General features: G+C 32.5%; 1 protein-coding gene across 1 annotated transcript in view; it reads left to right on the top strand.

Moving 5' to 3' along the window:
* Gen1 (GEN1 structure-specific endonuclease) overlaps positions 1-21,425 on the top strand; it is a 29,624-nt gene extending 8,199 nt beyond the window's left edge. The window contains exons 4-14 of the mRNA XM_005322622.4: positions 1,866-2,042; positions 3,352-3,462; positions 5,905-5,978; positions 7,878-7,969; positions 9,418-9,568; positions 9,862-9,898; positions 9,984-10,064; positions 10,976-11,106; positions 13,944-14,005; positions 15,906-16,052; positions 16,542-21,425. Of these exons, the coding sequence (XP_005322679.2) occupies positions 1,866-2,042; positions 3,352-3,462; positions 5,905-5,978; positions 7,878-7,969; positions 9,418-9,568; positions 9,862-9,898; positions 9,984-10,064; positions 10,976-11,106; positions 13,944-14,005; positions 15,906-16,052; positions 16,542-17,872 (2,394 nt within the window). The 3' untranslated portion in view covers positions 17,873-21,425. The remainder of the gene's footprint in view (positions 1-1,865; positions 2,043-3,351; positions 3,463-5,904; positions 5,979-7,877; positions 7,970-9,417; positions 9,569-9,861; positions 9,899-9,983; positions 10,065-10,975; positions 11,107-13,943; positions 14,006-15,905; positions 16,053-16,541) is intronic.
* The last annotated feature ends 3,120 nt before the right edge of the window (positions 21,426-24,545 follow it).

Here is a 24,545-nt window from a genome sequence, read left to right as displayed (position 1 = left end):
AACTTAAGCTGGCCACCTATTTTGAGTCTGTCTTTAAGTGAGGTCATCATGTCCTTTACTTACTTACTTACTCTTGAGGTTTTAATTTTACTTTTGTATAAGTCCTTTATATATTAAGCATATAAACTATATATTTGCTTTGGATTAATTTCCCTGTTTTTCTTTTCAGTTTTGGTTAAAAATTTCATTTATTTTAAAAGACATTGCATAAACTAAGTCATTTTTCTCCTCTTCTAAAATTTTGTCTATTATCTATTATGTGATTTTTAAAAAATAGTTTTTAATTAGTGAGTATTCCATCTTAACAACTGTCAGTAATTAAAGAAAGGTTTTGTACTGCATTTTAAATATCATGGTGCTCTAAGGCATTTTGTGTCAGTTCAGTATTGCTTGTCTATTCATTTTTGTATTTTTGTACTCCTAGTTAGTAGGCAGGCCCTACATCTTTCTAATCCACTGCCGACATTTAGGTATGAGCATGAAAAGCACAAATAATTCATCCTCCTATACCAACTCCCCTACATGATAGAAGAACAGGGTAGGAAACAATTGCAGGCAGCCTCATTACTTCTTCTGTGCTGGTTCTTTGAAAAAAGTTGTAATGACAAATGGTACAAGAAGCTGCGGTGACTTTGATTATTAGGAAAGGAGGCTTCTTATCAGTGTTTAAGGTAGAAATAACACCTGTAATAAAATTTTCTCCCTAAAATTACCTGTCCAGATTCCTGAGAAGTAATTTTTTTAACATAATATTTTGTCTTTTTGAATCTTATCTACCTTGGGTAAAACCTGGCAGAAGTTTTTGGTATGTATGATAACATGAAAGTGATCAACAAGTCTAAACCAAAGGTGTTTATTCTGTCAGTCACTGGAAAATACAAGTCAAAATCTTCTTTTTTCCAGCATTCTAAGTATTCCCCAATACAGAGAGAATAATATAGGACAAAAAAGATGACCTAGTTCATATGGCTAACTGTAGGCTACTCAGTTGGGTAGCTTAACCATAATCCAAAGAAAACTCACAATGGGTTATTTATGTATCACAAAATGATGTAATCACGCTGCCCAGACATTTGATTTTCTAGAAGGACACCAACAAATGATTCTATGGTTTCCCCACAATATGAGAGTTTCATAAATGAAAAAGTTATTAAGTCTTCAAGCTAAAGTTGTGCACTAGGATCTTCTTCCCAAAAGCTCATACTGGGAGCTGGGGATATAGCTCAGTTGTTAGAGTGCTTGCCTCACATGCACAAGGTCCTGGGTTCAATCCCCAACACCACCAAAAAAACTAAAGCTCATATTGGTTTGACTATCATGTGAGAAAAGTTATTATAGTTCTATAGTTTACGTGTGTGAATCTTCATGTGATCCATTTTTATTCAGCAATATTTTCAGAATTTGAAGATAGCATTGAACAAAAGTCAAATACATAGTACTTTGTAATTGACATTAAAAAATCTTAATTTTTATGACAAAAATATCTTAAATTAAGACAAAAGTAACTTATCACCAATCTTAAACAATTGGTCTATGTCATCTATGTCTCTACCCACTGTCTTATTCCCACATTATTTTGAAGCAAATGCCACCCATAATATTGTGTAATTCTCAGTATTTCAGTGCCATTTTCTAAAACATGAAAAAACAGTAACACAATATGATTTTTTTATTATCACACCTAGAAAAGTTATAGTGTTCCTTAAGAGGAAGTATCAATGTTCAAATTCCCAAGCATTTTTTTCAATTTAATTTTTAAAATACCTAAATTGCTACTGTTAGTATTTGTAATGTAGTAAATTAAACGCTGAAGAAACTAGCAGTAAAAATATATTTTTGTTTCTCGCACCTGCTTTTTGCTTCAGTGCCTAGATATGCTAGAATGTCTAGGAGTCCCCTGGGTTCAGGCTGCTGGAGAAGCAGAAGCCATGTGTGCTCACCTTAATGCCAGTGGCCAGGTAGATGGCTGCCTCACCAACGATGGTGATGCTTTCCTCTATGGAGCCCAGACTGTCTACAGGAATTTCACTATAAGTACAAAGGTATTTGTTTTCTTTCTTTAGTGTTTGTTTTATAAGTTAGTTACCTTTTTAAAAGGGCTGATTAAATGAAATAATGTATGTAAAATGCTTAATGTAATGCCTAGCATATAGCATTTGCTAAATAAAATGTTTACTGTTATTAAAAATATCTTTGCTATACATTTCAAAGAGTTAGAGGTTTTAAAATTTTGGGCATAAACAAATGATGACAAAATTTGAGGAATTAGATATGATTAATTCAATTTAAACATTACAGATAATATACATGTATTGAAATGATTCTTAGTACCTCATACTTATGTACAATTTTTGCTTTTTATCAACTTAAAAATAAATTTTCAAAAAATTTTAAAAATTATGGCCACATAATTCTTTTTCTTTTAAATGTAGATTTTTCTACTAAAGGCTAGACTTTGTTTCACATGATTTAATTCTTAATCACTTTCAAGAAAATACCACAGAATTAGATGGGAAATACATCACTTTGACTCACATTTCCATTTTATTATTTCATCCTCAAAAAAGGCCATACAAGCTAAACCTCCTGCCAAACAATCCTGTTATCCCTCCCAAAGTGCTAATAGTATTGCCACTGAGAAACACTGTCTCAGAATCCATATCAAATGTCATGCAGTCATTTAAAAGATATATATTATTGACATAAAAGATACCCAGGAAGATTGTTGAGATAAAATGTTACAAAATAGTATTTCATGGAATTCTACTTTTGCATAAAAATGTAGTTAATAATAAACGTTAGCATATATGTGTCAAAATGTTTTTTTGGAAGAATATGCACCAAGGTACTAATAATAATTAAGGCAATACAATTATAGGGAATGCTTATTTTCTACAATATGTATTGTACACTATTTTTATAAACCAAAAGCAATAAAGAGGAAAACATAATCCACTATGGTTTATTTTTTAAACTGTTTTTGAAACAGCTATGACTTTATTTCTGTCTATTGAAGTGTCAGAGTCTATGAAGATTCTAGTCATCCAAATAATTTTTCTACTTAAATTTTAGGAATAGTTAAACTTTTAAAGGTAAACTACTGGGTGTGGTGGCACATGCTATAATCCCAGCAGCTTGGGAGGCTAAGGCAGGAGGATTACCAGTTCAAAACCAGCCTCTGCAACTTAGCAAGGATTTAAACAACTTAGTGAGACCCTGTCTCAAAATAAAAAGGATTGGAACCCCCAAAAAAAGAAAGAAAGAAAGGTAACTGACAAATTGGTTTTTGTAATGTTGTGTAGTGTGTAAACATTTACCTTTTGAAGATTGAACTAAATCTGTTTTCTTTAGGATCCTCACATTGACTGTTACACAATGTCATCTATCAAGAGTAAACTAGGTTTGGACAGAGATGCTCTGGTTGGACTAGCAATACTTCTTGGTTGTGACTATCTTCCAAAGGCAAGCTGAAATTGTGTTTACTTACTTTTATGTGTATCTTTTTGGTACCTTATGTGCTGTATTAATATCAATGTAGTTATATAATTAAGAATCTAACTTGAAGTATTTAGGCATAACAAGCCATTCAGTAACTAAAATAGTTGTTAAATATTTTGAACATCATCATTCCTATATTAAACCATGGTAGTACATTGTCTTAAAAATCTTTAGAACACCATAAAGAGATAGCATCTTTGGTTTCAGATAGTGTTAAAGAGCCGACATATGACACTGACTGTTAGAAACCAGAATATAATAGCATGATAAATGGTATCACAGTTTGAATCTCAGTTAAACCATTACTCTAGTTGGAGAGATTCATATTCAAGTTTGACTACCCTTATAAAAAAACAGTAATTGCTCTTTTCTTATATCATGCCAATGCTACTTTCTGTCATTGTTTCTGTCAGTTTTTTTAGTTTTCAATATCCATTGTAGATTTCCAGTTGTACACATGCTCATTGTTTTTAATGTTGCTAAGCAACATGATTATTGAGGTAAGCCATTCATATTTCCATGCCACTCAGCATTGCACTGGGTTTTGTTCACTGAAACATTTAATTTATATCTTAGGATGTATAATATGGTACTCTGTAACAAATAAATATAATAGATAGGTAAGTGATAAATTAAGAATTATAAGAATAACCCGTTTTCTTAAATACTGTGCATAAAAATCAAAAAGACAAGCGCTGTAGGTACTATATATTCACATCATTGTATCCCTACAAATCATCTCTATCCTGACAAATCCCTCATATTACCTCTATTCCTAAAAGAAGTACGAAGAAGAATGACCTTTTTTTTTTTTTTGCACCAAAGAGAAATGAAAAAACAGGAGAATAAAATAATTAACTTTGATTTCTAACATGTCTTCAGTGGCTATCTATAGGAATCAATGCCTTTTTAGGGTGGGGGGACCAAGGATTGAACTTGGGCACTTGACCACTGATCCACATCCCTAGTCCTATTATGTGTCTTATTAGAGACAAGTTCTCACAGAGTTGCTTAGCACTTCGCTAAATTGCTGAGGCTGGTTTTGAACTCCCAATCCTCCTGCCTCTACCTCCTGAGCCACTGGAATTACAGGCATGCACCACCACACCCAGCCACTATGACTTTTTTTAAACTGGTAAAAGAAAGCAGAAGGAAAGACTTTTAAATACAACAAACCATTATTTTATTGTAATTCTTCTTAAATAAAAGATCCTATTTTCTTATATGTAATAATTAAAATCTAAAAATGGCTCAGTGTTGAATTCAACAAGTTTGAACTTAAAACTTAAACTCCCAGAAACCAGCTTTAGCTACAATGGTATTTACAATATGCAGCAAGCCTTAGCTAGTTTGACTTTCTGTATCCTTTGTAAACAAAGATGCTATCTCTTTATGGTGTCTTAAAGATTTTTAAGACAATGTACTACCATAATTTAATATAGGAAATTCAAAATATCTAACAGCTAACATGCCAAAGTCATAGACTATAGAAATGGAACTGACTTTGAGGTAGCCTCTGCTATAGCATGGACTAGCTTTTTAGTAGCTGAGTCTTGGGTATAGGTGGGTTGGCAGTCAGACAGATATTCAGGGTGCTCGGGTATTGGTCATTACCAACCAGTTTGTAAGTATTTTGAAACTGGTGTTCTATCTTAGTGCATAATGGACAAATAGCAGCCTTACTAATAGGAATATATTCATAAACTTTGATAGGAACCAAGAACCAATAGATTCAAACCAGAACTTGTGATGTGAATATGTTTGTGTGTATAATTTTTATGCATTTGAAATTTACATTTTAATTTTATGAGGTTTTTAATAAACTTCAAACTTTTCTTCCTTTTTATGTTTCTGGGTCTTTAAATATTAAATGTTCATATAATTAAATAAACTAATTTTCCTGATTACAAATAGAATGTTAAGTTAGAAAAAAAATAAAATTACTGAAATAATTAACTTAGAAAGTGAAAGCCCTCTAAAATTATGTTCTTTTCTCCCCTTTAAAAAAAAAGAAAGAAAGAAAGAAATAGTAGGGCTGGGATTGTGGCTCAGCAGTAGAGCACTTGCCTAGCACGTGTGAGGCCCTGGGTTTGATCCTCAGCACCACATAAAAATAAAATAAAGATATTGTGTCCAACTACAACTTTAAAATAATACTATTAGTGGTTTGGCATATCATCTCAATGTTTTTGTTTAATAGTCTAATAATACAATTGCTAACAAATCTATATCATACATTATTTTGCAGTTAGGTTTCACATGTAACAATGTATCTTACATATTTTTCTATCATTACACAGAGTTCTCTTTTTGTTTCTTTCAGCTGCACAGTCTTCCATTGAAGAACTCACTACACTTTGTTTAGCTGGTTATTAACATTTGAATTTTTGTTCCCCTTTCTGAAAGGGAGTCCCTGGAGTTGGAAAAGAGCAAGCATTGAAACTCATACAGATTTTGAAAGGTCAAAGTTTGCTTGAGAGGTAACTAAAAATAACTTTTTCTTGCAACATTGGACTTTGATTCTTGTCAAATTTAATAGTATCACAAACAGGACTATGCCTTCCCAAAAAAAGGGTCTTTGTATTTTTAAATTGCTGTTTTCATTTAAAATAATTTATTTTTATTTATTCTAAAACTTTCCAAAGGGAAAATGAAAATATATGTTCTAAGTATATAAATATTTTAAAAGATATATTATTAACTCACTAAACACTATTAGTACCATTTGAAATGCTTTTATTTATAACCATGGACATTTTGCTACAGGCTGTTTACTACCAAGTTATAGAATAAGTCAGGAGGAAAAGAACTGGGACATAGGGAGAATTCAACAGTCTTGGTCCCCCAATAGGTTGAGATAGGTGGTGAATGCCTGAAAAGAAATACTAAGTGATAGAAATAAAGAAGAAATGACCATGAAAGATAATTCACATTCCTGTATTCTTTCCTATAAAGCTTCTTTTTTAGCCATAAAAACTATTGATACATCTAGGACTTCAGAAAACCCATTATTGACACCAGTGATTACTGTGCCAAAGCAGGAAAGAAAAGGTATACTTTGGCATTGGGGTGTGTGAAGGAATCATTTGGGAATTTTGAAGAATAGTAAAAAGAAAGAAAAGCAAGCAAATATGTTAGTTGACTAATTCCAGGGCATTCTTGAAACAGTTTCAGCAAATTTGTACTTTGGGAAGTTTCATAAGTGTTTCTCTTAACACTTAAAAGTACTTAAGTTATATTGCTTTTTATAATTATCTGTTATTCTAATTTTCATAAATTTATGCTGGCTTTCCCTGAATACTTTTGATTTTTATATCTTTATCACTTTATCACTATCATTTTTAGTTCTTTATCACTTCTCCAGAAGCGATTAATGCTAATTTTTAAAAAACTTATACTTTGTCTTTGTGGTAAATGAGTAAAATTCTAACAGCTAAAAAATAATTCTAAGTACTAGATATTATCTAAAGAACTTAAGAGGTAATTTAGCTTTTTATTGAAATCTTAACTTCTGTAAGTAGAGGGACACATTTCAGGGTACTTAATGCTTTATGCTTACTACCTAGCTTTTTGGTGGTTTTATGTTAACACAGAATGTTAGACAAAAGCAAAATTAACTTTTATTTATTAGAAATTTCCACTCTAATATATATTTAAATTTTTTCATTAAATGAGTAATGTTTTTCTGTTTGCATAACAGATTAAGAAATGCTCATTTCAACTAATGCAGATTTCTTATTTGGTTTATGTATTACACTTTGCTCTGATTTCTGATGTAGAAAAATGTTCATGTACACATTCTGATTGTTTTAAACTCTGGCATATAGAGAAGAGAGCAAAGATATATAAATCATTCTCTCCATATATTGCTATCTAACAAGCTCCTTCTAAAGAGATGCTGAGTGAATATATAATATATGATTACAATACCCACATTTAGGTATATACTCTCTCCTTTTTGGTAATTGTGCTTTTTTTTTTTTTTTTTTAACTGGAAATTGAATTCAGGGACACTTAACAAATAAGCCACATCCCCAGTCCTTTTTTACACATTATTTAGAGCCAGGGTCTCACTAAGTTGCTTAAGTTGCTTTGCTAAGTTCCTGCAGCTGGCTTTGAGCTCACCATACTCCTGCCTCAGCCCCCCATGCCGCTGGGATTACAAGCATGTACCACAGCATCCAGAGGGCAATTATTCTGCTCTTCTTAAGGCCACATTTAAAACTTGTGACTAAGGATTTTTCCAGGCAAGGTCATCAAATTTATCTCCCACCAAAGGGAAGATAATTTATCAGGTGAAAGGAAATAGAGTAAATTGACATTTGATAACAGCATTTTTGTGACCCCTGCCCACCAAAAAAAAACAATTTCTATTACAGATTTAATCAGTGGAATGAAAAATCAAGTTATTCTGCTGTGCAACCACTAGTAGCTAAAAAACTGGCTCACTGCTCTGTGTGCTGCCATCCAGGTAAGCAGACAAGAGGGAATATCCTCATGATATGAAAGTCTGATATCCACACTTTCATTACTGTTCTCATTGTACTTTTTCATACTTTTATTAATAACACTTTGAAGGCTTTTTCCCACTAGGTTGGGAATGCCTTAGATTCAAATTGTTATACACAGATAATAGACTCTCAGTAAATATTTGTTGAATGAAATGATGTGAACAGATGATAAATATACAATAAGTATGATTTCAAACTGATACCTAATTACTTAGATCTTAAAATTATCATGTTTTCAATATATAAATCCTTTTTTAAAAAATGGAAAAATGGAATTGAAACCATTTTACTTTTTGGTGTTTTTTTTTTTAATATTTTTTGGTTGTCAATGGATCTTTATTTTATTTATTTATATTTGGTGCTGAGAATCGAACCCAGTGCCTCACACATGCTAGGCAAATGCTTTACCACTGAGCCACTACCCCAGTCCCCTGTGGTAATTATTTATATTTATTTACTTAGATGATTATTTATTGTCCCATAATGCACTTTTACTATGTGTAAAGATAATGACTTCAAACTGATTTCTATATATATTCACTGTTATTGAAAATAACTTGGATCTCCATTAGTCTTAGTTTTTTTTAAAAAAAAAATTTAAAAAAAGGAGGAAGAGGAGGGAAAGAAAAAAAATATGTATATATCACTGAGCACAGCCTGTGTCAGAAAGGCCTTTTACTCCCAAAGGAGATTAGGAGATCCTATTAGCTCATCTCAGTGTAAGTTTTCACTGACTTTGTTAATTTATAAATTAAATCATAGAAGAATATAAATGTTTTTACAAATAATATGATATTCTATAATTTCTTGATATTTTATAAATGACAACTTTAACTCATATCAAGTATATATATACATGCTCTTCTATACTCTCAAAACAATGTTGAAGGTAACCACACTTTTCCTGTTTAAGGAAACTTGGGCCCCACACCTATGTTGTAGTCATAATCTATTTATGTTTCAAGCCTAGTTTAAAAATAACTGTGTAACTGAGAGCTATGCACTGACAGAAGTAATTAACTGGCATATGCTTTTCATATGCTAATCAAAGAAACTATTAATTATTAATTATTAACCCATTAATTATTCTATTAAATAAATCATCATTTTGGTAATAATTGCATTATGCTTTTCTATAGCTACTACATAAACCAGAAAGTTTTTACTCTGTTCAACTCAAATTTTACTCTATTCAACTCAAATTTACTAAAACCTATGCTAGGCAGCACCAATTTTTGAAAGTTTAGATAATGAAAAAAATGTAATAGAAAGTAATTCATAAGCACTGAAAATTATACTTTCTTATATATGTGTGTGTGTGTGTGTGTGTGTGTATATATATATATATATACATATATATATATATATATATATACATTTTTTTTTTTTTTACACTTTCTCCATAAAGGCTCACCTAAGGATCATGAACGTAATGGATGCAAATTATGTAAAAGTGATAGATACTGTGAACCGCATGACTATGAATACTCCTGTCCTTGTGAATGGCACCAGACAGAACATGATAGGCAACTAAATGGAGTGGAGAACAATATTAAGAGGTATTTTTTTAAGACTTTTTTTTTTTTCCTATCATGAGCTGTATATAGACTTGTGATTGAACTCTTTTTACATAACTTCCCACATCTAGATTAGTCATACATATACTTTTCTTGATTCCACTCCAAAATTCAGCTATCTTAGGAGATAGTTGTTATTCAGCTATAAACTTGATGAATGTTTAAGAACTACATGTAATATTTTTCTTTAAAAGACAGAAGATTGGACAAGATCATTTCGGATTCTGTCAATAATTGTCTGATTATAGTAATAATGTATATAATTTAATTTTCAGGAAAGCTTGCAGTTGTGAGGGATTCCCATTTCATGAGGTAACCAATAATTCAATTGTATATTCATTTCATGAACTTTTTAAGTTTCATGGTCCCAATTCCTTTTTTTTTTCCCCCCTGGTAGGTTATTCAAGAATTCCTTGTGAACAAAGATAAATTGATGAAGGTAATCAGGTACCAAAGACCTGATTTATTATTGTTCCAGGTACCCTAAAATGAATTATTACTTTATAGTACAAAGTTAGTAATGAATTTATTCAAGAAGTTTAAAAATGAAAACAGCTATTGACTATTCATATATTTTTTAGTATTTACTTTTATCCTTTACTCCTTTGCCTCACAGTGGACATACTTTCTATACCATAAGAGAAATCACAATAATGCTATTTTTTTTGAAAATGTCTTAATTACCATATATCCAGTTACCATATATCCATATTGTATCCGGGACTATGTTTGTGGGGAGGGGGCCTCTACCAAAGAATATCAGGATCACATGCATGATTGTGGAAGGCAATATAAGTTACAAAAGGATTGAGATTTGAAATCTGTGATCTAGATATAAATTTGAACAGTCTGTCATCACTATGTGACCTGGAATATGCATTATCCTCAAAACAAAAATAACATTACTTGTTACCATAAGTATTAAATGAGATTATGTTTATTATCCCTTAGTATAGTGGCTCTGGGCACAGAAATGGCTCAATAAATTGTAACTATTTGCTACTTGCCCCTTTCAATAATCATATTAATAATTGCAGCCAACATTTAGTGACCACTTAAAATTTACTATTGCATTTAATACTTTACATATATTCTCAATCTTCATAATCTGTGAGTTAGGTTATATTGTCTCCATTTCACAGAGTAAACTAACCATTAAACGGGTTAAGTTACCTAACCCAAAGTCTAGGAAATATGCTGGCATACAGACCAAGAATCTTAGAACTTCATCATTGTCCAATGCTTCCTCCTTAGAAGGCTCATCGTTCTTTCTAGTAATATTCTCATTAATTTTAATTTAAATTATAATGGAAAAATGGTAACACCTATGAGTATTATTTGTTTCCAAGAAATTTTTAAAGTCTTGTCTTATTTTTATCATATTTACAGAGATTTACCCTTGAAAAAATGGAATGGCCCAATCCCTATGCATGTGAGAAATTGTTGGTACTTTTGACCCGCTATGACATGAAAGAAAGAAAACTTGGTAGAAGGAACTCTAAACAATTACAGCCAATACGGTAATGTAGCTTAAGAATTATATGATGAAGACTCCTTGTTTCTATTAGAATATGTGATGATCTAAACTATTCTTAATATCTCTAAAAGTGGGGTATGTAGCTCTTTATTTTGCAAAAGTGGAGGAAAAACCTCCTGGGACATGAAAAGCATATTCAGGGCTTTTAGTTTAGACAACACAGTCAATTCATGTTTTGACATATTCTCCTACTTCAAAGACAGTAATAATAGGTTATCAAAAGAAATAAATATAAAAAGAGCTAGACTTAACAAGATAACAATTTCAGTAGACTAGGAAAGAAACAAAAGTATAGAGGGAATACGGGACTAAAACCAAGGCCTGATAGGGTCAGATTTGTTTCTTAAAACCCAGTAACTAGGCTGGAATTGCTGCTGAAAAATACTCAGCAAGAAATGGAGAAGTAGAAGTGAGAACAGAGATAAAATATGAGAGAATTGAAGAAAAATGCATTGTAGATAAAGAAATATAATAGTTTTTAACAATTGCATCATGAATTCACTCCAAGTCAGTTAGTTTTATTAAATAGTTAACACTGATGGTTTTTAATTTTTTTTTATTTTGAATTTATTGGCCTTTCTGAATACTAGGAAGTCTCAAGGAAATGAAGGATATTTCCGTAAGAAGATGAAAAGGTGAAATTACAAAACGAAGTAGATAGAAATGATTTTAAATAAATGGATATAAAAAGTACACTTCTAGAAGTCTTAAAAATTAGAGATAAAGTCTTAAGAAAAAGTCATTTAAACATGGGACTCTAGGCTTAATTTGATCACAGAGAATTGGAGTATTAGAAGACTACTAATCAAGTCACACAGAAGACAACTTAACACTAATGAAAAATATTTAAGTTTAACTTGAGAATACTTTGAGAATTTCTACCTGTTTTCTAGAACCAACTAAGAGGAAAAGTAGTAGTAGTTTTTGTTTGTTTGGTACTAGGAATTGAACTCAGGTACTCGATCACTGAGCCACATCCCTAGACCTATTTTATTTTATTTAGAGATACGGTCTCACTGAGTTGCTTAGCACCTCTCCATTGCTGAGGCTGGCTTTGAACTTGCAATCATCTTGCCTCAGCCTCCAGAGCCACTAGGATTACAGGCATGTGCCACTGTCCCTGGCTAAAAAGTAGTTTTTGAAGAGATAACATTTGATAAAGTTTTCTAAAATTTATATTCCAAGTACAATAAATAAATCCAGCATATTGTACCCAGCATATCTAGATATTGAGCATAAAAGGAATGTCTTAAAAAGTGATAATAAACAAGTCAAGAAAGAATCATCAACAAATATTGAAGACACTGTTGAAAGATTGCTGGGGAAAAAAAGTATGATTTCAACTGTCATTCCATAGATTAATTACAAAGGAAAAATGGTACCGTCAGAAGTAGAGATCGGCTTAATTAAGTTAGTAATGACTACTAATAAAGATATCATCATCTGCATGTATGTGAGTGTGTGTGTGTGTGTGTGCTTATTTATTTTTGATTTTTTGGCAGTGCTGGTAATTGAATGCAGGACCTCATGCATTCTAGGCAAGTGCTTAACCACTGAGCTATAGCCCTAGTTCTATGTAATGTTTTAGCCAGAAGAAGTTTCATCTCAATCTAATGAGGAAAAATACAGTCTAATGAATCCAAAGTGAGAAACACTTCACAGAACTGCCATTCTGGACTCTTCTTTATGAATATAATAAAAATTTTAAAGCTATAAAGTTTTTCTAGATTAAAAAGATATGAAAATATTGTGATCCTGACTGAATTCTGAGTTTTCTTGAAGCTACAAAGTACATTTTTAAGTACAGAGAGGGAAAATCAAAATGAACTGTATAATAGTATTAATTTTCTGAAGCTTGCTTTGTGGCTAGGGAGAAGAAATCTTCACATATATGGGCTTTGTAGGGGTGATCTTCTAATGCATGTAGCAACTAATTTTCAAATGGGAAAAAACAAATTTGGCAAAATATTAAGACTGGCGAGTTTCAGTAAATGTGTTAATATTCATTGTACTATTGTAACTTTTCTAATGTTTTGAAACTTTATCAAAAATGTCAAAAGGCAAAGGAATGATAATCTGATAGCACATACCTTTCATAACAGTAATAGATGCTGATAGGAAATGATGGACTAATATTTCAAAGTGAAATATTTTATTTATATTTATATTCATTACTGAGTGAAGTAATTGGTCACCTAGAAATTATTAAAACATTTTCCACAGAAAAGGTATTTTCACACATATAAAGAGTAACCACAAGAAGTATAATCTCGGTCATCCTTACCAACAAAATTAAAATAAGAAAATAAAAGTATCAAACCAAAATCATATAAGAAGGAGGAAGTAGCAAAGAACAAGCTGGTAACAGAAAACACAAAATAACATTTATGAATGCATCCAGTTTAATCAGTAATCACAATAAATGTGAGTGGATTAAACTCATCTGTTGCAAGTTTAGTGGATACTGTGTTTACTAAGAACATACAAAATAATAGCAAGTTTGTATAAAATAGAGATTTAAGAAGATTTATCAGGCACATTCTTACCAAATAATGTAATAAAGTAGACTTCAAAGTGAAAATCATTATGGAAAAAAGGAGTGCTGCCCAATAAAGAAGGATACTAAGAAAAGTATAACAATTATAAATCTTATGCACCAAATATAAAATTATTCTTTTAACTACTCAAAGGAATAACTAGGCAGTAATTTCTTATTTTTACTTAGAATAAAAATCAATAGCAATTGAATTATTCTGTCAGTAAATTGAAAATTTCTATGACACATACAATTAGACTTCATTAGATGAATTTATTTTTCAGAATTGTTAAACCCCGAATCAGAAATGGAGTTCATTGTTTTCAAGTAGAATGGGAAAAGCCTGGTAGGTATTCAATATAAGAAAAATGTTTTAACATAAAATATTTGACCATATATGTGTAGTAAGTGTGTGTGTGTATCTACATATAACATAAGATGCATATAAAGCATGTACCATACATTAATTTTTTAGTTTATTTGTGTAAACTGATTTACTTGTATTATTTTAAATAGACTTTGATTAATAATATGATAAACTTCAAGTGATTTTTAGTTGGTATTTATTTTGTAATGTTTAAGAAAATAATATCAATGTATTCTTTAAAAAAATTCTTCTACAAAAGTTCCAATCATTGGATTTCAAATATAACTAGTTCTAAAACAGTTGAAATTGCTGAATAGTCACAGGGTACCCTTCCTTTCCATTATTCTGTTTAGTTTTATGAGAATTTATAATTGTCACATTACTCTTATTTTTGCCACACACAGAAATTTTGTGAGTTCTGAATTATCTTCAGAGACAAGTAAAGTACACATAATTTAAAATAGAAAATGATCCCAAGTTTATATCTATTTGCTCTTGAAATTAGATTGTGTGATTATATTTGCATGAATTAAAGAGTGGAAGTTTAAGCTGTAGGAAACTTTGAAAAATAAAATTATGTAAAGAACTAGGTAACTAGAGCTGGGTACAGTGGCACATACCTATAATCTAGCTCAGGAGGTTGAGACAGGAGGATCTTGAGTTCAAAATCAGCCTCAGCAATGTAGCGTGAACCTAAGCAACTCAGTGAGACATCCTGTCTCTAAATAAAATACAAAAAGGGCTGGGGATGTGAATTCAGTGGTTGAGTGCCCCTGAGTTCAATCCCTGGTACTGAAAGAAAAGAAAAAGAAATAGGTGACTATTCTAAGCAATAGTAAGAAAATTGAAGGCTAAGGAATTTGGAAATTATGTAGGAACAGTTCTACCAACTAATGTATTTTCAGAAAAGAAAATATTAGCCCAGTTTAGCAGTGCATCTCTCCTATCTGGAACTGAGGAACAGGTAACTTTTATTTGTCCTTGAGGGAGCTATTCCTGAGGGAAGAAGTGGACTACAAGCTGATATTAAACAAGAAACACCTTAAGATCACCTGTTTCCTTTGCTTCTGCTATAAAGTTATAGATGTTTTCATTATAATTTGGCTTTGCATGTAGTTTTGCCCACATATAGAATACACATGGGAATCTAGTTTACTATTTTTATATCATATCATAAATTTACATATACGCATTTTCATTTGTCATCTTCTTGGGAATTATCAGCTGCTTGGGAGTATCCTCAAGAGATTTATAACAGGACCTGGGGTATAGGTCAGTGGTAGAATACTAGTTTAGCAATGTTAGGTCCTGAGTTCGATGCCTAGCACTTCAAAAGAGAGGAAGAGATAACCTCTGACATAATAATATTTTTGATGACCTTTTCAATTCTGTTCTGTTCAGAAGCCATCTCTTTTAAAGAAAAATAATGTTAAAGTCATAGAAAACTGTCTATTCCATTTCTTATCCAGAATTTTAACAATTACTAGGAGAAATTAGAACCAACTAGCCAACCAACTTGAAGTTCTCTTATTTTCTTTTTTTCTTTCCCTCCCGGTACTGGGGATTGAATCCAGGACTGTGTACATGCTAGGTAAGCACTCTACCACTGAATTCCATCCCAGCCCAAAAGTTTTTTATTCTTAAAACTGCTGCTACCATCTCTGAAGCAAAAAAATTTTCAAGTTCTAATTTCAGAGGAATCTCCTTTCAGTTTTTTCCAGACCAAAAATAAATAAATAAATTCTGTACTATTAGAGTAGAGATCTTATAAAGCAAGATTTCTGATAAATTGTCAATCTGGGGTATACTTTGTTACCTGGGAAAAATGATTTTTCAAATCTATAATTAAGGCTGCTTTACTGCATTTTTAATCTTTTAGAACATTATGCTTTAGAAGAACAACAACATGGAGAATTGCTTCTACTTACAATCGAAGAAGAATCATTGTTTACAGCAGCCTATTCTGAGATTGTAGCTGACTACCAAAAACAAAAATTAGAAATTAAAGGGAAGAAACCAAAAAAAAGTAAGTACTGTGTTGGATAACTGTATATAGCACACACTCCTGTTAGATAAGAACCACCTATTCTATTTGAATATGTCTTGTCTAAATTTTGTTGGAAGTTCTGTAAAATCAAAAGAAAGAATGATACTTTTTCTCTTTAACTTCATATACTTTTTTTTTAAGTTGAAAAACCAGAAGTACACCATTCTCTTCTGTGTCTACTAACTTAACCAGATATTAATGATTATACTAACTGAATTCAGAGCATCTAACTATAACATTTCAGATTATTAATATATTTTTTTACTATTTCTTAAACCTCATTAAGAAAAACTACTCAATTATAACTTTTTTCCAGAAGAAAATATTTTATAATATTTTTAGGAATGAATAAAGAAAAAGAGAAAAGGCAAAAAACAGCTCACATAGAAGATTTCTATCTGAACCATGTATTTTTACCCAGGTTAAGGAAAAGAAAATACTTGTTAATTATATTTTTTTCTTTTTCAGATATGAAAATTAAACCTAAGGAAAACAGTTCACCAGAATCAGATGATGCAATGAGTTTTCAGTCATTTAAGACTTTAAACCCCACATGTGAAATCTTTCTTAAGCAGAATGCCAAGTTAAATTTGGAAATTTCTCCTGATCCTCCATTACCACAGAAATCTATTTCTGCCTTATCCAATGGCTTGCTTTTACCTGAAAATGCTCCTTATTTGAGTACACAACAGCAAATGTCTTCTTCAAGACCTTTGACTATACAGGATATTAAAGATGTCAGTAAGTCTGTAATTTCAGAATCTAATCAGCCCAATATTTCATCCTATAATATATCTGCAATTACTGACCTACACTTGAGTACCATTGACTGGGAAGATACTTCTTTTAGTAATTCTTCAGCTATTCAAATAAACCCTCTCTCTCATGTTTTACAACAATCAGAACTTGAATCAGACCTATCAGCCATCCCTGAAGACTTTGGAAATATCCCAGAACAGTTGTCATATGAATCAGAATGGAGTAACACAAACATCAATAAAGGGTTGCATGGGAATCTTCAAAAGATTAGTCCTGAAGAGCATCTACTTTCTGGCATTAGTGATTTACATCTTCAGGATTTGCCTTTAAAGAAACGAATACAAATAAAATCATCAAATCCTCAGGATAATATACAACCAGATATTCATCTGAAAACTGTGTCCCTAACAAGGGACAAAGAATCTTGTATTGATAACAGTAGTTCTGATTGTCTGTTGCATCTTTCAAAAGATCTTCCAGAAATTCATTTGCAAAATGAATCTAGAAAGTCTCATTTCCTAAAAGGAGACCAGCTACATCAAGAAAACTATAAAGTTAGTACTTCCATACCTTATCCTGTCAATAATCCAGTAGTAAAGACCTCTGATATTAGAATTGGACCACTACATCCTGCTTTAGATCGTAGTAGAAAAATTGATAGGCAACGCACTCAAAAAATCGTCATGAAGAATAGTGTTTTTTTTGACAGACATTCCTCTAATGAAGAAAGTACCCCAACATTTGGGAAAGCTAAGTGCACAACTCAAAAAATGAGTTACAGTTCTCAGAACCATAGCCCAGCACACTTCAAAGGACACAACCACAGCAAATTGAGTAACCCTAAGATACATGTTAAAGAAACTGAACTGTTTGTCAAGTCTTATAAAACAACCGGAAATGAAGAAAAATGTTTTCTAGATACAGCAAAAAGTTCTCAGAGTTGTCTACAAAGTCATAAGAAAGACAGGGAGCCTGGTACTTATTTGGATAGTCCTCTTCCTTTATCCCAGAGATTAAAAGTAAGATTCCAGAATACATGAAAGATAAAATACTTCAGTATAATTTATTATTATACTACTATCAATATAAGCAAAGCTGAGGGAGGGTAGATAGTTATTGTTTAGTAGAAAAATTTAGTTTTTATATATTGTGAAAAGTTTCTGTCATTTTAATCAAAATAATAATTAAAAAGTGGAATCTAAAATTTGGGTTTTAAAAATGACTTTCTGTGATAAAATTTCAGATAATATATATTTTTAGAACACATTTTTATTGTTTTAAAAATATCCATATTCTTATAGTTTTAAATAGTGCATTATTTGACAGAGTAAATGTTTTGTTCATTTGTTGATTTTTACTTTTTCTTCCACAAGCCACTGAAGCATTTATTTATATTCCAGCTTGTTCCCAAGAGGGTAACTTTTTATAAATATCTTGTAATGTTATCGACTATACTTACCTGATAGTTACATTTTCTCTCAATGTGAAGATACTTTAGTGCCCTCTTTTACTTGTGGTAACCTTTTTCTCCTTTGTGAGGGGTAAAGGAGAGAGGATGGTTAATATTAGTAAAATCATGGTTGTAATGATTGAATAAACTAAGGAAATTTATCCTTATTCCCCAAAGTTCATGGTATATCAAATGGAAAAAGATTTTGAAAATCCCTTGTGTAACCAAAAGAGGATTATGAACTCATTAAGAGGATTATTACCTCATTAAGAATGCAAAACAGCTAGTTAATAATGTAGTAGTGCTGTAGGAATCAGTTTCCTTGCTTTCTAATTCATTGAGTTTTCTGCTTTTTCTCTTCTATAGCACTTTTCTTTCCCTTACTTTTGTTTTAAAAATTAATCTATGCACTATTGATTTGAATACATCCACATATTAAATTTTTCATAAATTTATCTAGTACTGAAAAATTCTAGAGAGCATCCAGATTTGAAAAGAAATAGTGAAACTGCTTCTATTTGCAAATGACAATATTGAAAAATATATATTGAATGTATATTTCAAATGTATATTGAAAACTCCTAAGGAATCCATTAAAAATTGTTAAAACTGATGAGCTCAAGGTTGAAGTATACAGATCAGCAAAAATTAATTATTTTTCTGTGTACTCACGGAGTATAAAAATAGAAATGAAATTTCTCTAAATGAAAATTAAGAAAATAGTTCCATTTACAGTAACATCAAAAAGAAGAAAACACCTTGGAATAAATTTAACAAAACAAGTGGAAAAACATTCTAAAAGTAACAAGTATTGTAAAAGAAATTAATAAATGGAGAGACATCTCATGTTCATGAATCAGAAGACTTAAAATGGCAACGCTATTCAAACTGATCAGATTCAGTACAACCCATCAATTCTGGCTGGCTTGTTTTCTGGCTGGCTGGCTGGCTGGATTGCTTTTGTAGCAGAACCTAGCAACTGATTTTAGCATCATGGAAATTCTAGAGACTCTGAACAGCGAATTTTGAACAGAAAATTGGAGGACTCATTGATTTCAAAACTCACTACAAAACTTTGTTAATGAAAAAAATATTGTACTAATATAAAGATAGACATGTGAGTCACTATAGATCAAGGGGATAGAATCAAGAATCTAGAAATATGCCCTCACATTTATGATAAATTGATTTTCAACCAGACTCAAGACAGTTCAATGGGGAAACAACAGTCTTTCAGTAGATGCTGTTGAAAATATTGGATATTTATATGAAAATGAAGCTTAATCCCTATTTCATGTTATATATTGCTTAAAAATTACTATAAAGTGGATGAAATCCTTGAATATAGGAAGTAAAACTATAAAACTCTTAGGAGGAAATAGGTATAAATCTTCAGGGCTTTGGTTTAGGCAAGGGCTTCTTAGATATGACACCACAAAAGAAAGATAAAGTAGACATCATCAAAACTTGTGTTATGAAGGACAGCATTAAGAGAATGAAGAGAGCTGCCATGGTGGTGCATACTGTCATACACCACTGTCATACCACCACTCAGGAGGGTGAGGCAGGAGGATTACAAATTTGGGTCCAGCCTGGGCAATTAGTGAGACCTTGTCTCAAACTAGGTAAAAAGAGCTGAAGATGCAGCCCAGTGGTAGAGTGTTTGTCTAGTACGCACAAGGCCCTAGATTCAATGCCCATCACTGAAGAAGAAAAATGTGAAGAGACAACCCATGAAATGGGAAAAAAATATTTGCAAATCCTGTGCTAAGGGACTTGTATAAAGAATTCTTGCAAATCAATAATCAAAAGATAACTTAAAAATGAGCAGAGTACACATTTCTCCAATGAAGATATACAAATTATCAGTAAGCACATGAAACAATTCTTGACATTATTAGCTACCAAAATGCAAATCAAAACCATAACTTGTTATTGCCTCACATCCAATAGAATGGCTAAAATATAAAAAATAAGGATGAAGGCAATGGAGAAATTGGTACCTTCATAATCCAGCAGTAGTGTAAAATGGGACAGCCACTTTGGAAAAAGTCTGATGTTCACTCAAATAGTTACATGTAGAGTTACCATGCAATTCTCCTAGGCATATACCCAAGGCAAAAAGAAAATGTCCACATAAAAACTTGTACACAAATGTCCATTGTTATTTATAATAAAAATTAGAAGTAGTACAAATTGCTGAGGAAGGAGGAAAACTGACATTTATTATATAAGTATCAACCATATACTGAGTGCTTACCTAAGTTCTTCACAAAATTTTTATTATCAGTAATTCTATAAAGACTGTATTGCTCCCCCCCCCAATAAATCCCATTTAAATGTTCTCCCAATGGTCTGCTTATCTTAATTTGTGCATTACTCTGAGCTATGATAATCAGTAGGACCATTTAATCCAGGCAAATACTTATAACAATATCTAGATCTGCCTTTTTTCTTTTTGTTGTAATTAATTATACACGACAGCAGAATGCATTTCAATTCATTGTACACAAATAGAGCACAACATTTCAATCTGGTTGTACCTGATGTAGAGTCACACCATTTGTGCAATCATATATGTACCTAGGGTAATGATGTTCCTCTCCAGGGCTGTTCTTGAGATTTTGAGATGAATAATGTGTGAGGAATGACTTATCTGTATTCATTTAGCTATAACTGTATGCCCTTTGTGTGTGTGTGTGTGTTGCTGGGGATTGAACCCAGGGCCTTGTGCATGCAAGGCAAGCACTCTACCAACTGAACTGTATCCCCAAGCCCTAACTTTATGCACTTTAATGTGAGTTTTTACTTTCTCTTCCTCAAGGACTTATTTCATAACCTGAGTTATGCCAATCATTTTTAAAGCATTCTATGTTGCACTGATTCTTTGCTGATCTGGTTGTGTTGTTGATACACAGACTTATAACAGCTTACTGTTTATGTGTTTGGTTATCGCTTTATGACCATCATGTATCTGAAATTCTGCCCTTAAGGTCTGCCTCTTGGATCTTGGAATTGGTTTCTCTCTCTTACCTCGATATATTGGAGGCTTGTTCTTGTCTACCTACTCGAGGCTTTGTAAGATTACTCTTTGAGGGAATGGCTTGTATTTTGGGTGACATGGCTAAAAACTTTTTGTCAGACATGCGTAGCTCAGTTTCTTTTCTGCTACAGGTTGTTTCTGTGACATTGGAGATATTTCCTAACTTTTCTGAGACTGATTTATTCAAATATTTATATAAGATCTATTATGTAGCAAGCATTGTGCTGGGCCCTGGTGGTACAGTGGTGAGTAGTATCCTATAAAGCTGCTTGAATATCTACAAAGAATCTTCCATCACTGACATAGGCACCCAGTAAATGATATATATGTCTGTTACTACCATTTGGAAGAACTTTCAGATTTGAATTTAAGCTGAATACAGCCAAATACTCCCCTTGGTATAAAAATGTAGACATTATAACTCTATAAGGGGTCAGTATAAGTGTTGGAGAGGTGTTTTCAGAGAAAAGAAGCTCTTTATCTAGGTTAGCATGACAAAAGGCATTCTAAAGCCTGTAACATGAACTTAGGTTCTAATATTGAAAAAAGAAGAAGCACTTATTCAAATATAATTTGGTAACTACTCTAGTCACCTAACATTTATTGAGCTTCTCAATAATTATATTGGTGCTCTATGAGCTTAAAACAAGTTTTCCAGGCCATCCAAATAGAAAAGGCTAAAGCCGAAATTAGAATTCATTTCCAAAGTTATTAGTGAAAGCAATTTGGTGCATTTATGTTTCCACATTTCATTCAGTTCTTTCCTCATATAACACTTCAGAGAATCTTTCCTGACCTTATATCTAATTTCCCATTACTGTCCTGTGACCCTACTGTAATTTTTCTTGTATCTGACATAAAGTGTTGGGTTTGTTTTATTTTTTGGCTTGTTTTATTATTTATTTATTTAATCTTTTTCCTGAACTAGAATGTAAACTTAATGAAGGCAAGGACTTAGTTCTTTGTATTCACAGAGTATCAGAACAGTGCTGGACATGGTAACAGATAGCCACACAAATGACTTCCCCCATCCCACTATGAAGCCTGTACCAGGAAGGGCTATACTTCCTTGCAGAATATGGTCTAGGAACTCAACATAGCTCACAAGGGTGGGGCAACCTGCCTCCATCCAACTTCTCTCTAGATTTAGCTTCAGGCATTCACAGCCATAAACCTCAGTTCTAGCCACCTAAGAACACTTGTTATTCCCTCAGTGGACATGAATGGCTTTCCTCATAAGTTTATGCCTGAAATGCCTGCTCCTCCCTTCTTAGCTAGACAAATTCCTCTTTATCTGTCAAAGACCAACACAAATGGCATGGCTTCTCTCATTCCAAGTAGATTAGTTGCTCTGTGTTCCCAGAGAAACTGCATAAGCTTCTATGAGAGTATTACTTTCATGCATTCATTCAACAACAAACAGTTGAGGGTTTGTCCTTGTCCTCTCAGACAAGATTGAGATCTCTGAGCACAGGGATTAAATCTTAAAATGTGTGTATCTGTCTGAACTCTGCCCAGGATTTGACACACTATACCTTCTCAGCTTTACATTCTTATTTACTTATCAAAGAATCTACATTGATTAAACAGTCCTCTCTAGAAAAAAAGATTGCTATTGCTTCTGTGGATCCCCACTATTCCTTGTAGACTTATAAAATACTACCTTTAAATGGTTTTGTGTTGGTTCCCATTTTTGTCTCCTATCCTAGACAACATCCTAAGAGAAGCCATCTTCTATTTCTGAATCTGTAGCAGAGGGCTGGCACAGAACACAGTGGATGTTGATTAACTGGTGGTGAATTCAAGGTCTTATTTCTTCAGTTCCCAAGAGGAAACATCAAATCCAATTGGAATGTGCCCTCTCATCAGCTCCATCACTAGTCACTGGTAGCCAGTTTAAGATGCTTTCTGATGATGAAGGAACTAAATCAACTGCTGTTCCTGTTGTGCTGAAGCACTTAGGGTAAAACAGCTTAAATAATATCATTAAGGCGGCATCCTTTCATCTGTTTATCACCTTAGCTAGAAAAATCTTTTATCAGGCTCTGCTAACAACTTGCATTAGCTTCTTCTAAGGACTTGCCACATTGTCTTAAAGGGACATGCTGCAGAGTCAGCATGTTAGGTATGCCCCAGTGATTGTCCAAAAAATATGGACCTCTTCTGATGATTGTCTGGATAGCTCATTTAGGCCTAAGCCAGATAAATCGGATAAATTGCCTGTTTGGTAATTTATCAGATTGCTTGTTTGAGTCACCATCAAAGAAGGCTGACCCCTCTGTGGTCAGAATGATTGAATCCTTTGCTCAGGTTTGGAAGAAACCTTTTTTTTTTTTTAATTTTTTGTTTATTTGCTTTGTTTTTATTATTTTATTTTTGTAGTGCCAGAATCCAGGGCCCAGCACTGGCCAGTCAAGCTGTCTACCACTGCTATATCCTTGGCCCTGGAAAATTTCTTTATATAAGCACCCAAATAGAACTAATTTAAGAGAAGTTGTCTGTGTTTCCTCAGTATTATTTTGTGCCAAAACAAGAAATGTTGACCTTCCAAAATGGCAAAAACTGCTTGTATATTTAGAATCATCCAATCAAAAATGCAAAGATTTCTATTCCAACATCCTAATAAATCTGCTGTTTAATAGATCTCTGCCTTTCAACTGGGAGTCTAGTCTGAAAGGCTGTTCTTTTAATGCTTTGAATCAATGTAAGAATGAAGGTAGACTACAAGTCTCTACCCACATGAAGGTAGATTATAGGTCCTTTTCCTTTAAAATATATATTTATTTAGTTAGTTGCAGTTGGACACAATACCTTTATTTTATTTTTATGTGGTGCTGAGGATCGAACCCAGCACTTCACACATGCTAGGCGAGCACTCTACTGCTGAGCCACAACCTCAGCTCCAGGTCCTTTGCCTTTTTATTTTCAAGCACTACTGGCTGCAGATACTGCTTCAATGTGATTATTGTTAAGATGATTTACATTTTTGGTAAATTGAAAATGCTGACTGAATGCCTGATGCCAGGAGGCTTATTTTACAGGGTTATTTAAACAGGTCTCCAGTCCAGGCTCTGAGGGCCCCTCAGCTTCACAGCTGGAGTAGTTTTAGGAGAGGTGTCAAAGGACTCAGTACAACCAGGTCTACATCCTGTGAGACAGACAAAGGACATTTTCTTAAGCCAGGGAAGCAGTGGCCTGGGTAATAATCCTAGTTCTGATA

This window comes from Ictidomys tridecemlineatus, chromosome 12 (assembly GCF_052094955.1).
Source record: "Ictidomys tridecemlineatus isolate mIctTri1 chromosome 12, mIctTri1.hap1, whole genome shotgun sequence".
Lineage (NCBI taxonomy): Eukaryota > Metazoa > Chordata > Mammalia > Rodentia > Sciuridae > Ictidomys > Ictidomys tridecemlineatus.
This window is presented reverse-complemented; position numbering and strand designations above follow the sequence as displayed.